Source organism: Hypanus sabinus, chromosome 25, assembly GCF_030144855.1.
Source record: "Hypanus sabinus isolate sHypSab1 chromosome 25, sHypSab1.hap1, whole genome shotgun sequence".
NCBI classification, from domain to species: Eukaryota; Metazoa; Chordata; class Chondrichthyes; order Myliobatiformes; family Dasyatidae; genus Hypanus; species Hypanus sabinus.
Window position 1 is genome coordinate 15,751,609 of NC_082730.1, and position 17,239 is coordinate 15,768,847.

The 17,239-nt window shown below is 41.3% G+C and overlaps 1 protein-coding gene across 1 annotated transcript in view; it reads left to right on the top strand.

The window, feature by feature from the left end:
• Positions 1–17,239, top strand: part of LOC132380901 (uncharacterized) — a gene marked incomplete at its 5' end in the record, with an annotated part of 146,857 nt that overhangs the window by 123,166 nt on the left and 6,452 nt on the right. Inside the window, 1 exon segment of the mRNA XM_059949819.1 lies at positions 13,362–13,760. Within this exon segment, the coding sequence (XP_059805802.1) occupies positions 13,362–13,760 (399 nt within the window).

Consider the following 17,239-nt stretch of genomic DNA (forward strand, 5'->3'; position numbering starts at 1 on the left):
TGGGTAACTTAAACCATGGTATCCTGGATGCATCCAGCATTGCACACTCCTGGATCATCAAGGTCATATTCCCATAGTACGTATGAGGAAGACCTGCAAGATAAGTTAAATACTTACCTTTACCCATTAGTACTCCAACTCCTGGCACTGCACCAATCTCAGAAACATCCTCCGACTTCCAGCTCATCTTCCCCATCTGAATCTATAGCCACACTCTCTTAATGTATAGTTGATGTCCCAATAGTCTGCATAGTAGTGCATTTTGGCATTTTAGGAAAAAAATGTAGGTTTATTTATTAAATCTGCCAACCACTTTAAGTTAAATTAATTAATTTATTCTAAGACATAGTAATAGGATAGCTAACTGGTAGAGCCTGTACACCCATTCAATAAGTCCATGAATGTCTATGAAACCATGAACATTACCTTGACATTTTGCTCTCTTTTTACACTATCTTCTTATTGTAATTTATGTCTTGCACTATGCATGAATGAACAACATAGTCTGAATATGCGCTGGGTGAAGCCCGCAAGTGTCACCATGCTTCGGGCGCCAACATAGTATGCCCACAACTTGCTAACCCTAACCCATACATCTCTGGAATGTGAGAGGACATGGGAGCACACAAAGGAAATATATGCATTCACAGGGAGAACATAAAATCTCCTTGCAGACAGCAACGTAAAGCATTGCACTAACTGCCAGGCTACTGTGTGTAGTGGTAGTTAGTAGTGTTATTCCTATGCCACTCAGTTAGTTATTCCCACATAGGAGGAGTTCACATAGTGTACAAGCAGGATTATCAATGAAGTCCAGTTGAGTATCCTGCAAGCTGTTGTCCTGGTGTGCTCTGCACTATCCCTCAATAACAAACACAACATGCTGTCAGAAGTGGAATCGACTGTCGATGAATTGGTGCTATAGTCCAAGTGAGAAGCTCAACAAGGATGAATTTACAGTAAGATGGCTCCTGTTCGCATATACCTATGAAAAATATCCAGAGGCTTATCAACCTGAACAGCCTGTGCTAGTTTGCTAACTGTATGCGCTATGAGGCATGGGCTGAGAAATGGCCATAGTTGCTTGGCAATGCTTTCAAGCGACACCCAGAAGAGGACACATTGTAATAATCTGTGGGCCACAAGTCTGGGGAAATGCACAGAGACACAGAGACAGCAGGGAAGTTGGAGTAGTCAGTCGAACTCCCTGCCCTCCTTTGGATTTAGTGTTTTATTTTTAAAGAGTTCTGATGCTGAAAACATTTCACAAAATGAGACTGTTCTTAAAAAAAGGAAATTAGTGAATAAAGAAAAAAAGAGAGAGATCGTTAAAAACAAAGAGAAAGATTCTTATAATGTTGGCAATTCTTCTTTATGTTTATGTAAGGAGCATAAGTTATGAGTAAAGTGAACTGAATCACTCGATATCAGTGACTTTGATTTCAATGCAGTTCTATAATCTGCTCTGGAGGTAGAACTGGATTCCCTGATGGTTGTGTCTGAGAGGAGGATTCTGCAGAAGCTATGGAGCATTATAGACAATCCTTCTCACCCCCTCCATAACAAACTGGACAAACAGAGGTGCATCTTTAGTAACAGAATGATTCCACCGAGGTGCATCACTGAACGCCACAGGAGATCCTTTCTCCCTGTGGCTATAAGACGTTCCAGCTCCTCCTCCTTAAGTATATGTGTATGGTTTCATTGCCAATCTGTATATTGAACTATTACTTTTCTAATGCACATTTTGTATTCTTGTTCGTACCTCAATGGTTAAATTTTGTATTTTAAAGTTTATATTTCTGACTGAGCAACCTTGCAACAATAACTTCCTTCGGGATAAATAAAGTTTTATCTTGTCTTATCTTAAACAAGAGGCACATACCTAGCTTTTTCAAGAAGGGGAGATGCAGTGGTAGTTAATAGTGTTATTCCTATGCCAGTCAGTTGACCACTCACATATGGAAGGAGTTCTCATTTTTTGCAGGCAGGGTTATCAATAAATTTCAATTGAGTATCCTGCCTGCTGGCATCCTGGTGTGCTCTGTACTATTCCTCAATAACAAACACAACACTGTGTCATGGTCAGTTTTGACCTAATCCTATTTCCTTTCCACTAAATATCATTGTCATCATCATTATATGTCATATTGTATGATGTCAGCGATCATGATCAATGACCATGATTGTTCTTGGCAAAGCTTTCTACAGAAATGGTTTGCCATTACCTTCTTCTGGACAGTGTGGTGGGGTAGTTGGGTGGAGATACATCTCTACCAAAGGAAGTGTAAGGTGTCCTTCCCTCCACTAGCCTGCAGGACATCTTTGTGCAAGATGTAGAACCTGATTAGCCCTCTGATCAGGGTCACATGAAGCTACGGGAGCAGGTGGTGGATGGTCGTCTGAGCAGCTGGTGCATATCACAAGGCTGGTTATGTGACCACTGACACCAGTCAGACACTCTCTGAAGAGTATTGATAATGGCTGTAGTCATCTTGTAAAGACGCTGCCCATTAAAGATAGATTTTTAATTTAAAAAGATCAATCAATTTTAGATTTAAAATTTATAAATAACCTAAAAATAAATGCTGCTTACATAAATAGGAAGGAAAGCAATTTTGAGACCGGAGCTGTTTGTACTGCTGCTAAAGAGCCAGTTGAGGCCGGTTTTTAAAATCTGTTGCTTTTTGATAACTGGGCATAAATTTGACTCACTCCCACAGATGGTTGATGAAATTATATGTGGTTATAAATAATGGTGGCAGTAAATGCTGAAAACTGCATGCCACATGAGATAGGAAGTTATATATGGAAATTGATGCAGATAAGGAAGACTATTATTTGGGTACCAAAGCCCACTCGACCACGGTGAGTCAGAGCTGTCACCAGAAGTGCGAATTCAAAGTTCTTGGGTATGTAGTTTATATATATATATATATATATATATAATTTCACAAGAGGATCAGTAACCTTTAATTAGTTGAAATGTGTACGTTAGGTCATAACCATACTACCTCACTGTGAAAGTACACCAAAGATATTGCTGACAAAGCCAGAACACAGCTTACTTTAGTAACACACACAATGCTGGAGGGCCTGAGCAAATCAGCTAGCATCTATGGAGACAAATATAGAGCGAGAATCAGTGTCCTGATGAAAGGTCTTGCTCTGAAATGTTGACTCTTTATTCCTCTCCCTAGATGCTGCCTAACTTGCCGAGTTCCCTCCAGCATTGTGTGTGTGTGTGTGTGTGTGTGTGTGTGTGTGTGTGAGAGAGAGAGAGAGAGAGAGAGAGAGAGGGGTGTAGGGAGAGAGAGAGAGGGAGGGAGGGAGAGAGAGAGATGTTACTTTGGATTTCCAGCATCTGCATAATCTATTGTGCTCATCTTCCTTTAACAGTCCAGCTAATGTATGGGTTCCCAACCTGGGATCCACAGATCCCTTGCTTAAAAGTGTTGGTCAATGGCATAAAAAAGGTTGGTAATTCCCAAGTTAATGAAACCTTACTTTTCATGCACCTATAATTCTGAACAATATCTCAAAGTGTACACAAATTGGGCAAGTTAAAAATTATAGTCTTTAACCAACAGCAGTGTATTTGCAGTATGCAACTCAAAAATTAGGTTCCTGAAAATAGACCCTAGATGTATGAATCTAGTTCCAAGTACGGAAAAGATCTCAATAATGCAGTGAGATCTCCTGATTGAAATCTGCAAATTTAAGTATAAAGATCATTGATTATTTTAGTCCTTCCAATTGTAAAATACTTTCCTGTTATCTGAATGCAGATATTTTGGAATTTGGGTTACATATCAGCCATTCCAACTTATATCAGAATGACTAGTTGTGTGACATCCATGTCAAAATGTTGCTTTCTACCTCATGAGCTTTGACGTTCTGAAATAACCTTTGGCAATGTCTTATCAAATGCCTTCTAGGAAACTAAATATAGCTCTTCTAGTCATCCTTTTTATTCACAGAACATGTTATTTCTTCAAAGAGCTCCAATAATCGGATCAAACTTTTCAGAAGACAATGTGAAAAACACGATTAAAATGGCTTTTTTCTAAATGATCTGCTATAAAGTCTATAGGTCAAAGTCAGGTTTATTGTCATAAGCACATGTAAAACCAGATGTGATGAAAAACCTACTTCCAGCAGCATCACAACCACATATATACAACATTCTCAACAAAAACATAAACTAGTTACAAATTATATAATGAAGAACATATTTTGAACAAAAAAATGTTCATTGAGTGTAGGGTATTTGTTGCTATACAGAGATAGTGAATAGGGTTGTGCAGGTTTGCTAAAGTAAATGGCTGAAGGGAAGTAGCTGTTCTTGTGGTGTGGAACTTCAGGCTTCTGTACTTCCTTCCCAATGGTAGCAACAAAATGATCGCATTGCCCAGATGGTGAGAATCTTTTGATTATAGATCAAAAGATCTTTTCGAGGCAAAGCCTTATGTAAATACTTCCAATGTTGGGATAATTCTGACAGTTTCCTTATGACACATGTGAAGTTAATTCCCCTGTAGTTTCCTGACTCTCATCTTTTGAACAAAGGAGCTCCTTCTGCTCTTTTGCAATTTAAAGGAACCTCCCCTGAATTTAGAGAAATCTGGAAAATTGAAACTACGTATTAGTTACTTAAGTTACTTAAGTACTTAAGTATGTCACTGATCACTTTTTACGATGTTGTAGGGTTAAGTGCTCCAGGGTCAGAGGCTTGTCGGTCCATAGCTCCTGCCATTGGCTGAGTCACTCTTTTCCAGTCACTCTAAGCTTACGAGTTTCTCTTCTCCTTCTCATCCGCAAATAACAGATGTTACTGTAATGTTTTTTGTATCCTCTATGATGAAGACAGATGAAAAATACTTGATTAATTCAACAATTGCCTCCTTGTTTTCTATTATTAATTCCATAGCGTCTCTTTCTGTAGGATCATGTTGATAAATAAGTAAGTAAATTTATTACCAAAGTACATATATGTCACTATATCTAAGCCTGACATTCATTTTCTTGCAATCATGCACAGTAAATCCAAGAAACAATAGAATTGATGAAAAACAGCACCCAAAAATCTGTGCAAATAAAAAAAAAACAAAAATATTAAGAACATGAGATGAAGAGTCCTTAAAAGTGAGTCCATAGGTTGTGGGAGCAGTTCAGTGATGGAGTGAGTGAAGCCCAGTGAAGTTATCCCCTCTGGTTCAAGAGCCTGATGTAACTGTGCTGAACCTGGTGGTGTGGGTCCTTAGGCTCCTGTAACTTCTTCCTGATAGCAGCAGTAAGAAGAGAGTATGACCTGAGTGGTGGGGGTCTCTGATGAGTACATGTGCTCAGTGGGGGGAGGGCTTTACCCGTGATATTCTGGGTCATATCCATTACTTTTTTAGGATTTTCTGTTCAATGGCATTGGTATTTCCATACTAGACCATAATGCAACCAGTCAATAGATTCTTCATGGCACATCTATAGAAGTTAGTCATCATTTTATATATTACACCAAATTTTCACAAACTTCTCAAGAAGTAGAGACACCAACGTGCTTTCCTTGTGGTTGTCTTAACATGCTGGGGCCAGCACAAATCCTTTGAAATTATGACAATGAGACATTTAAAGTTGTTGATTTCTTCCCCCCCCCCCCCGCCACCCCACCTCTGGCTTCTGATGAGGACTGGCTCATGGACATCTGGTTTCCTCCTCTTGAAGAGAATAATCAGCTCCTTGGTCTTGCTGACATTGAATGAGAGGCTGTTGTTGTGGCATCACTCAGCCAGTTTTTCAATCTCCCTCCTGTATGCTGACTCATTGCCACCTTTGACTCGGCCAACAACAGTGATGTCGTCAGTAAACTTAAACATGGCATTGGAGCTGTACTTAACCTCGCAATCATAAGAATGAAATGAGTAGAGCAGGGGGCTAAGCTCACAGCCTTGTGCTACATCTGTGTTGACAGAGTGTAGAAAAGATGTTGTTGCCAATCCAAACTGACTGTGGTCTGCAAATAAGGAAATCATCATCAACCCGTCGAAGAACTTCAAGTGCTATTGGACAATAGTAATTGAGGCAGGTTACCACGTTCTTCTTAGACACCAGTATATCTGAAGCCTGCTTGAAGCAGGAGGGTACCTCAGCCTGCCAAAGCATGGGGTTAAAGATACCGTGAACATTCCAGCCCGTTGATCAACAGAGAGCTTTCAGCCAGTACGTGGGCCAGATGCTTCCATGGGTTCACCCTCCTGATGGATGCTCTCACATCAGCTTCAGGGACTGAAATTACAGGGTCATCGGGGGCTGTGAGAGTTTGTGAAGGTTCCTCCAGGGTTTGATGGTCAAAGTGAGCATAGAAGACATTGACCCCATCTGGGAGTGAAGCATTGTTGACACCTATGTCACTGGATTTCACTTTGTAGGAGGTAATAGCACACAAGTCCTGCCAGAGCTGCCAATCAACATTCAGTGATTCAAGTTTGATATAGAATTGCCACTTTGCAAAAGAGATGGCTTTCTGGAGATCGTACCTGGATCTCTTGTATCTTACTTAGTTGCCAGGCCTAAATGCCACTAATATGGGACTCAGCAGATTGTGAATTTCATGGTTCATCCAGGGGTTCTGGTTGGGGAAGACTCTGTATGATTTTGCGGGGACACACTCGTCTACAGCTGCTTTTATAAAGACTGTGGCAACCAGGGTGTATTCATTCAGATCCTCTAATGAATCTTTGACCACAGCACAGTCCACTGACTCAAAGCAACCCCACCGTAGCTCTCCTCTGCAACCATGTCTTTTTTGTCCTTAACTCTGGAACCTTGCTGTTTAGCCTCTGCTTGTGTCCAGGTAAGAGGAGGATAGCCAAGGGATCAGATTTCCCAAAATGCAGTCTAAGTAGGCATTTCTAATCATAGTACAGAAGTGGCCAAATGTTTTGGGACCCCTGGTGCTGCCATTTATATGCTGTTAATAATTGGGCAGAGATTTCTTCAAACAAACCAGATTGAAGGTCCTTGACTATGATTTCAAATGCGTAAGGGTGAGCTGTTTCTTGTTTGGTGATGGCAGCATTCAATATCTTGAGTGCCTGATTAAAGTCGGCTTTTGGCATTATGTAAACTGCAGTCAAGATCATGGAGGATAACTCCCTAGACAAGTAGAACAGTCTTTAGATGTTCCAGGTCAGGGGAATAAAAGTGTGGCAAGACCACTACAGCTGAGCACCACGAAGAGTTAATCATGAAACATAAACCCCCTTCATTTTGCCTTCTCCAAATCAGCAGTCCAGTCCATCCTGTGTATTGAGAAGCGTCTGGGTTTTAGCAATGTACTCCACATGTCTGGAGCGAGTCATATCTATGTGAAACAGAGAACGCAACATATCCTCATTTCCTTCCGAAACAGCAATTTTGTCCTTAAGTCATTAATCTTATTCTCCAGTGAATGTATATTTGTTAACAACATGCTGGGTAGGGAAACTTGCATTTCTTGGTGCTTCAGTCTAGCTTGGAGTCCTCCCCCTCCCCCTTTTCCAGCCAGGGTAACATACCTTTGTCCGCTTAAAGGTGCCATACAATCATGCTGAGTGTTAAGTCTGCCGAATCCTTGAAAAGATCGTGAAATTGCTTGTTCATTAAGACAGTTTGAAAGTATATTGCTTACAGGGAAATTGCAGGCTGCAGACTGCTGTGAGAGTAATTCTGAAAAAGTAAATTTAGAAGTTTTGTAAGCAGCCCGCACCTTATCAGCATGGTGCACCAGCTCCAGCTTTGTGTCATAATACAAGGAACTGCAGATAAGGAGTAACAAATATAATGCTGGAGGATTCCAGTGAGTCAGGCTGCATCTGTGGTGAAAGAATGGCCAATCAATGCTTAGGTCAAGGTGATTCTTCTGGACCTGAACAACAAAGATCTTGATCCGAAATGTGGACTGTCTGTTTCTCTCCACAGATGCTCCCTGAACAGCAGAGTTACTCCAGCACTTTATTTGCTGTTTCACCTCAAAAACGCTTTTTTAATTATGTATATAAACTCTTATTATCTGGTTTTCTATTGCTTGTTAGCTTTATCTTGAAATCTGATTTTTCTAAGTGATACAAAGGGAGATTAAGCAGAATATTTATTTATTTTGATTGATTTATTTATTTGGAGATACAGCAAGGTAACAAGCCCTTCCAGCCCAATCAGCTCATGCCACTCAATTACATCCATGTGACCAATGAAACTAATAACTCACAGACCACTAGAATGTGGGAGGAAACTGGAACATCCAAAGGAAACCGACAAAGACATATGGAATCATACATACTCCTTACAGACAGTAACAGAGTTGAATTCACATCACCAGCATTATTACACCAAACATTACCCAACTGTGTTGTCCCAGAGGAGACCAATAGAGCTGGGAAATTTCAGAGATCCTAGTATACAATGTATTAGAACAGGAGATAGCATGAGGGGCCTCCAATTCAACAGTGAAAATGCTGCAGGCTTTTTTCTCTTCTCAATGCTTATCAAGCACATTCCCCAGTTATCATGCCCTCTACAAGAGAGTTAGCTGAAGGGAAACTTGACATTCAAAAATAATCCTTTCACTTTAGGAAAGTGTTCATGTGCACATTGAACAACATCTTTGCCTTCACTACCCGGAGAGGGAGAGGGAGGGGGAGGGGGGGAGAGAGGGGGGGGAGAGAGAGGGGGGGGAGGAGAGAGAGAGAGAGAGAGAGAGAGAGAGAGAGAGAGAGTTTCTTGTGGGCATTCACAGTAAACACAAGAAACGCAATAGAATCAATGAAAGACTGGACCAACGTGCAAACTGTGCAAATACAAAAATAAAGAATTAATAATAATAATAATAAATAAGCAATAAATATCAAGAACATGAGATGAAGCGTCCTTGAAAATGAGCCCATGGGTTCAGTGACAATTCAGTGATGGGGTGGGTGAGTGAGTTGAGTGATGATTCAAGAGTTCAAGAGCCTGATGCTGAACTTGGTGAGTGGGCTCTGATGCTCCTGCACCACCTTCCTGATAGAAGCAGTGAGAAGGGAACATGGCCTGGTTGGTGGAGGACTTTGATGATGGATGCTGCATTCCAATGACAGCACTCCATGTAGATGTGTACAAAGGTGTGGAGGATTTACCCGTGATGGACTGGGCTGTATCCACTACTTTTTGTAGGCTCTTCCATTCAAGGGCATTGGTGTTTCCATTCCAGTCAGCATACTCTCCACTGCACATCAATTAAAATTTGTCAGAATTTCAGATGACATGCTGAATCTTCACTAACTTTTAAGAAAGCAGAAGCATTGTCTTGCTATACTTGTAATGGCACTGGACCCAGGATAGATCCTTTGAAATAATAACACCAAGAAATTTAAAGTTGCTGACCCCCTCCGCCTCAGACCTCCTGATGAGGATTAGCTCACAGATCTCCAGTTTCCTCCATCTGACTTCAATAATCAACTCCTTGGTCTTGCTGATATTGAGTGGGAGGTTGCTGTTCGGGCACCATTCAGCCAGATTTTTGATCTCCCCCATATATGCTGACTCGTCACCACCTTTGATTCAGCCAATGACAGTGCTGTCATCAGCAAACTTCGCTATGGCATTGGAGTTGAACCTAACCTTACAGTCATAAGTGTAAAGCGAGTAGAGCAGGGGATAAAATGCATAGCCTTGTAGTGCATCCCTGCTAATAGAGATTGTGGAGGAGGTGTTGCCAATCTGAACAGACTGTGAGGAAATCAAGGATTCAGTTACAACAAGGATGTATTGAGTAAAAACAGAAAAAAAAATATACCAGTATTAATTTACTCATTAGAGATCAATACATCTTGCAGAAGAATTTGACTGGAACAAGTTCTTACCACATCAGTGTAATATATTCACCTCTGAATTTCAATTTTGTATCATGGAGAAAAAATTATCAAGCTGTCAACATACATCTACAATGAAAACAAAATCAATATAATAATAAATAAATTATGCCAATGCTTTTGAAAAACCAGACAACAGTTCCTAATTTAACATGAAAATCAAAGTACTATTGACATTTCTGTTATAATGAAATGAGCAAAATACAGTTGCAGAGTGCTTTAGTTGGAATGTTGATGTTGAATTAAATTGCGTTGAACTACAAGAGACTTTAACTCTGCCATGGACGATCCCAAGCCTAGTTGTGGAAGGAGGATGGTTGGGCATGGGGCTATCAACTCCAACCTGTAAGAACCTGGAAGTAAAGCATTGGAGTTGTGCTTAGCTTCACGATCATAAATGTAAAGTGAAAAGAGAAGCAGGCCAAGCACCTTATGCTGCTCTTGTGCTGGTAGTAATCGTGGAGATGTTGTTGCCAATCCAAACTGATTGGGGTCTGCAGATGAGGAAATGCCAACAGAAGCTCCAAAGACCTGATCCCTGGGAGAGGAATGATACCAAAAAGATGGGCTACACCTGGGCTACTCTGGCAAGCTGCTGTTGGTGGCCGATATTGCAGGAAGGGTGATGGGCCTAAGAAGAAGACAAAAGACTTTGACTCCAGCATTTTGCGTGTGTTGAAAAGACTTGACCGTTTTTCAAACTATTTCAAGGAGAAAACTGACTATACGTACAGAATGTTTTAGTTAATTAACAATTAACCTTTGTGAAATCTCTAAATATAACAATCGCTTCACACCCAGCGAAGGTGCAAAGATATTCAATGAAGTAAAGAGTTAATCTGCAGTGATGATGTAGGCTGATCAGAACATGGAAGAGGTCTCTGGTTTACTATGAATAGAATCATTTCTGACAGGATCACCTCTGATACTCTTAGTTTTGCAAATTATGAGTCACTCAACTCAATATCACTAAGTAGTTGATATGTGGACAAGTGTTAGACTTTGCACATATGCCACATTTTCACCTTACCCATTCCTTACAAACCAGAATGTGACTTTATATGAACAATATCTAGTACTGTAATGTAGCATAACCTCAGCCAGGGTTGACTGAAGCATGACTGTTTTATCAGCAGAATAAACCAACAGGAGCTTTCTACAGTCTTCAGGCATTGGAAAATTATACATTCTTATCAGAAGTAATAGCCTAATCTGCGATTATATACCTTACCAATTAAAAATAAAGGTTAACCAGTAACAAGTCAGAGAAACACATACAAAATGCTGGAGGAACTCTGAAGACGAGGTAGCATCTATGGAAAAGATTAAACAGTTGATGTTTCAGGCCGAGGCCCTTCATCAGGGCTACAAGCAGTGCTGAAGAAGGAACTCGGCCCGAAACATTGACTCTTTACTCTTTTCCATAGATGCTGCCTGACCTGCTGAGTTCCTCCAGCATTTTGTGTGTGTTGTTTTGGATTTCCAGCATCTGCAGATTTTCTTACATATTTCAGAGCACAGGCTTTCATTTGATTATGGAACAAATTGGTTATCTTTGCAAAAATCTCCAATTATGAACTAAGGGTGTTATCAATTTAAAAGGCAGGTGATTCAGATGAAGGGCTTTCATCCTGAAATGTTAACCCTCTTCTTCCTCAGATTCTGCCTGACCTGCTGAGCATGTTGAGCAATATTCTATTTCAATATACTTGAAGCATTGTTACAAAAATGAAAATACTCCTGTCATTTTGCAAATGCAGTGTCCCTCAGACAGAACAACCTGATAATATTTAGAGATGTGGTTTGAGGGATGAAATACTGACCAAGATTCCACCAGAACGCACTGCTTTTCCTAAAAGTAATGCCTTTGAAGTTTGATTTATATTGCCCGATGCCGGCCCCCTAGGCCTGAGTCAATGTAGTAGTTATGTTCATCTAATAGGGTTTCATGCTGGGGTTCCCAACAACTACAACTCCTTGCTTAAAGGTATTGGTCCATGGCATAAAGAAAGGTTGGGAACCCGCTGTTTAATGTCTCATCTCATAAACAGTGCTTTTGTTTTCAGTGATTGTCCAGTGTTGAGCAGAACAGCCAGGTTGGATTACATGCTCATATTTTAGGGATTGTGCCTGAACCCACAATCCTGTACCTCAAAGGCAAGAGTGCCAAACTCAGCCTACTTTGATATTTGACTCTGAACCTGTGCAACATAGTCATAGAATTATACAGCACGGAACCAGGCCCTTCAGCCCAACATAACTAGTACCAGTTACCTATGTTGGTTATATCATTGGGAGGATTCTCTTGCTCAGAGTATTCCTTGGGATCTATTATCTTGAACAGAGAAGCAAGTTCAGTTTACATTTAAATCTCAGTCAAAAGTTACTGAATTGGAGCCTCTACCCACAAACTTCTGGATACAGACAATAATGTCTTAATAAATAACGTCTTAATAAATTACTCTGATAAATAATGGAGTGGTGGAGTGGAGATACGTCTCTACCAAAGGAGGTGTAAGGTGCTCTTTCCCTCCACTAGCCTGCAGGTCGCCCTTGGGCAAGGTGTAGCACCTGTGGTGCCAAGGGAGAAGGTGGTGGTTGGTCATATCACAAGTCCTGGTTATATGACCACTGACACCAGGCAGACAATCTCTGAAGAGTATTGATAATGGCTGGGGTCACCTGTCTTGTAAAGACACTACTCAGAAGAAGGCAATGGCAAACCACTCCTATGGAAAATTTTGGAAAGAACAATCATTGTCATGGAAAGACCATGATCACCCACGTCATACACGTCGTGTGCACATAAGGAACTAACGATATTTCCAACTCCAACTGTGGGGAAACGTAATGGACTGGATTGCTCTAATAGAAGCTGGTAAGGATGATAGAAATGTTCTCTTTCTGTGCTATAACTATTCTGGAATTCTACTATTATGACAGTCTCATCAGCCATCCAGAGACTGATAGATATGATATTTCTGTAGAAAGCATTTTCCAGAAGTGTAAGGATACTTAGCTTCACTGGTGACTGATTGAAAATGATAAACTGTACAATAATGTCTGGACATTACCATGCAATGACTCATATAATATTAGTATTTGCAGAGAGATATTTGATTACACATATGCAGTCAAAACAAGCTAAGTCAGACTGAAGCAAAATTAGAACAAAGAACCAATATAGAATTCAATCAATGTTATAAAATTCATTTCTTTAGAAAAATTCTATTATAAACTTTAGGTAGTTATGTGTATAATTAAACCTTAAATGCAAATTTAGCAAGCTGTAATTACAGTTGCCTTCATTCTTTCAGTTTCTGACTTCTCCCAACTACCACTTCCTCAGCTCAGCAGGTCTGGATCTGGATGGGATTTAATCAATCACAATAAATCCCATCTTCTTCCTACATTGGATCTGGATGGGATTTAATCAATCACAATAAATCCCATCTTCTTCCTACATTGGACCTTTTCCAGTTTGCTTATCACTCAAATCGGTCCACTGATGATGCCATAGTCTCTGCATTCCTCTCCATCCTGTCCCATCTGGAAAATCGTGCCTCGTACATCAGGATGCTGTTTACTGACTTCAGCTCAGCACTTAGTATGATCATGCAGCAGAATCTGGTCGGTAAACTGTCCTCGCTGGGTCTCAACACCTTTCTCTGTAACTGGATATTGGACTTCCAGACAGAAAGATCACAGTTAGTCCATGTTGGAAGCAACATCTCCAGCTCCATCACCAGTACCTCACAGGGCTGCATTCTCAGCCTGATGCTGATGCATGACTGTACTGCTAGGTTCAGTTCTAACCGAATCATCAAGTTCACTAATGACACAACAGTGGTTGGCCTCATCAACGACGATGATGAGACAGTACAGAGGAGGTAGAGCAGCTGATAGAATGATCAAGCACAACTTGAGTCTCAACGTGGGCAAAACTTAAGAGATGATTGTGGACTTTAAGAAGGTGCAGAGTGACCACGTCTCACTGCACGTAAGTACTCCTCTATAGAAAGAATTAGAAGCACCAAGTTTCCGGGAGTGCACATAGCAGGTGATCTCATCTAATCCCGCAACACCATCTCTTTAGCCAAGAAAGCACAGTAGTGTCTCCAGTCTCTGAAGAGATTGAGGTGAGCAAAGTTCCCCCATACATGACCAATACGGGGAGAAAAAATGAAGTACAAACGCAAGCTAGCCAGGAGTATAAAGGAAGATAGCAAAAGCCTTTTTTAGGTATGTGAAGAGAAAGAAGATAGTTAAGAATAATGTTGGGCCCTTGAAGAATGAATTGGGTGAAATTGTGATGGGAAACAGAGAACTGGCAGAAGAATTTAATGAGTACTTTAGATCTGTTTTCACTAAGGAAGGCACAAGCAATCTCCCAGATGTATGGATGGGCCAAGGACATAGGGTATCAAAGGAAATGAAACAGATTGACATTAGGAAGGAAACGGTGATGAGTGGACTGATGGGACTGAAGGCTGACAAATCCCCAGGTCCAGATGGTCTGCATCCTAGGGTACTAAAGGAGGTGTCCCTGGAAATTGCGGATGCATTGGTAATCATTTTTCAATGTTCCTTAGATTCAGGATCAGTTCCTGAGGATTGGAGAATGGCTAATGTTATCCCACTTTTTAAGAAAGGAGGGAGGGAGAAAACAGAGAACTATCGACCTGTCAACCTGACATCGGTGGTGGGGAAGATGCTAGAGTCCATTATTAAGGATGAAATAGTGGCATGTCTAGATAGCAGTGATAGGATTGGGCCGAGCCAGCATGGATTTACCAAGGGTAAATCATGTTTGACTAATCTGTCGGAGTTTTTCAAGGATGTAATCAGGAAGTTAGACGGGGGAGATCCAGTGGATATAGTGTACCTTGATTTTCAGAAGGCATTTGATAAGGTCCCACATAGGAGATTGGTGGGTAAAATCAAAGTTCAGGGCATCGGGGGAAGACATTGACAAAACTGGTTGGCAGATAGAAAGCAAAGGGTAGCAGTGAATGGGTGTTTCTCGGAATGGCAGGTGGTGATTACTGGGGTGCCACAGGGCTCGGTATTGGGACCACAGCTGTTTACAATTTACATCAACGATTTAGATGAAGACATTGAGAATAACATCAGCAAATTTGCTGATGATACTAAGCTGGGTGGCAGTGTGACATGTGATGACGATGTTAGGAGAATTCAGGGTGACTTGGACAGGCTGGGCAGATACTTGGCAGATGATGTTCAATGTGAATAAGTGTGAGGTTATCCACTTTGGAAGTAAGAACAGGAAGGCCGATTATTATCTGAACGGTGTAGAGTTAGGTAAGGGAGAAATACAAAGAGATCTAGGAGTCCTTGTTCATCAGTCACTGAAGGTGAATGAGCAAGTGTAGCAGGCAGTGAAGAAGGCTAATGGAATGTTGGCCTTTATTACAAAGGGAATTGAGTACAAGAGCAAAGCAATCCTCTTGCATTTGTACAGAGCCCTGGTGAGACCACACCTGGAGTATTGTGTACAGTTTTGGTCTCCAGGGTTAAGGAAGGACATCCTGGCTGTAGAGGAAGTGCAGCGTAGATTCACGAGGTTAATTCCTGGGATGTCTGGACTGTCTTACGCAGAAAGGTTAGAGAGACTGGGTTTGTACACGCTGGAATTAAGGAGATTGACAGGGGATCTGATTGAAACATATAAGATTATTAAGGGATTGGACAAGATAGAGGTAGGAAATATGTTCCAGATGCTGGGAGAGTCCAGTACCAGAGGGCATGGTTTGAGAATGAGGAGTAGGTCATTTAGGACAGAGTTAAGGAAAAACTTCTTCTCCCAGAGAGTTGTGGGGGTCTGGAATGCACTGCCTTGGAAGGTAGTGGAGGCCAGTTCTCTGGATGCTTTCAAGAAGGAGCTAGATAGATATCTTATGGATAGGGGAATCAAGGGATATGGGGACAAGGCAGGAACCGGGTATTGATAGTAGATGATCAGCCATGATCTCAAAATGGCTGTGCAGGCTCGAAGGGCCGAATGGTCTACTTCTGCATCTATTGTCTATTGTCACCCCACCACCATTGTAACCAATATTCTTACAGAAACACCACTGAGTATTCTGACCAGCTGCATCATCGTTTGGTACAGAAATTACAAGGCATCTGACAGAAAGACCCTACAAAGGATTGCAAGGACTGCTGAGAGGATCATCAGGGTCTCTCTTCCACTCACCCATATTTATCAGGAGTGCTGCATACGCAGCCTCTTAGCATTGTTAATGACCCCTCCCATCCATCCAACAATCTCTTTGATCCCCTACCATCAGGCAGGAGGTACCATAGTATTAGTACAAAGACTGTTAGGATAGGAACCAGCTCCTTTCGCATGGCAATGAAACCACCATCACCCAGGTCTCATACGTATGAAGCACCAGTTGCACATACTGTTTACTTTTTGACTAGGAGAGGAGAGTGGACCATAGGAGAAAGGAAGAGGAGGTGATAGGCAGGCGAGAAAAGGTAAGGGGCCAGAGGGAGGAATAGAAGAGGAGAGGGGAAGGGAAAAATTTATTTACTGGAAGGAGAAATTGATATTCGTGCCATCAGGATGGACACTAACTAGATGGAATACAAGGTATTGCTCCTTACCATATCACAAGATGAGGCGAAGGACCAACATGTCCGAATGGAATGGAAACCGAAATTAAAATGTTCCGCCACTGGGCAGTTCCACTTTAGGAAGATGGAACAGAGGTGCTTGATGAAGTGGTCCCCCAATTTACAACGGGTCTCTCAATGAAGCTGTCTATTGCATACATTGTGAAAAAAACTACATACACTCAATGCCCACTTAATTAGGTAGCCGGTGTGATCACCTGCTGCTGTAGCCCATCCACTTCAAGGTTCAACATTTGTGTTCGAAGATGCTTTTCTGCATGTTACTATAGTAATGCATGCTTATTTGTGTCACTGTCACTTCTCTGTCAGCTTGAACCAGTCTGCCCATTCTACTGTGTTAACAAACGAAAGAAAATCTGCAGATGCTGGAGTCCAGATAAAGGACTTCATCTAAGACATCGACTGTTTACCTTTTTTCATAGATGCTGCCTGTCCTGCTGAGTTCCTCCAGCATTTTGTGTATATTACTCCCCTCAACAACAAAGTGTTTTCGCCCACAGAACTGCAACTGACTGGACTTTTTTTTGTTTTGCACACTGCTCTCTGTGAAGATTAGCGACTGCTGTGTATGACAATCCCAGATCAGCAGTTTCTGAGATACTCAAACCATCCCATGTGGCACCAAAAAATCATTGAATGGTCAGTCACTTAGATCATATTTCTTCCCCCTTCTGATGTTTGGCCTGAGCAACTGA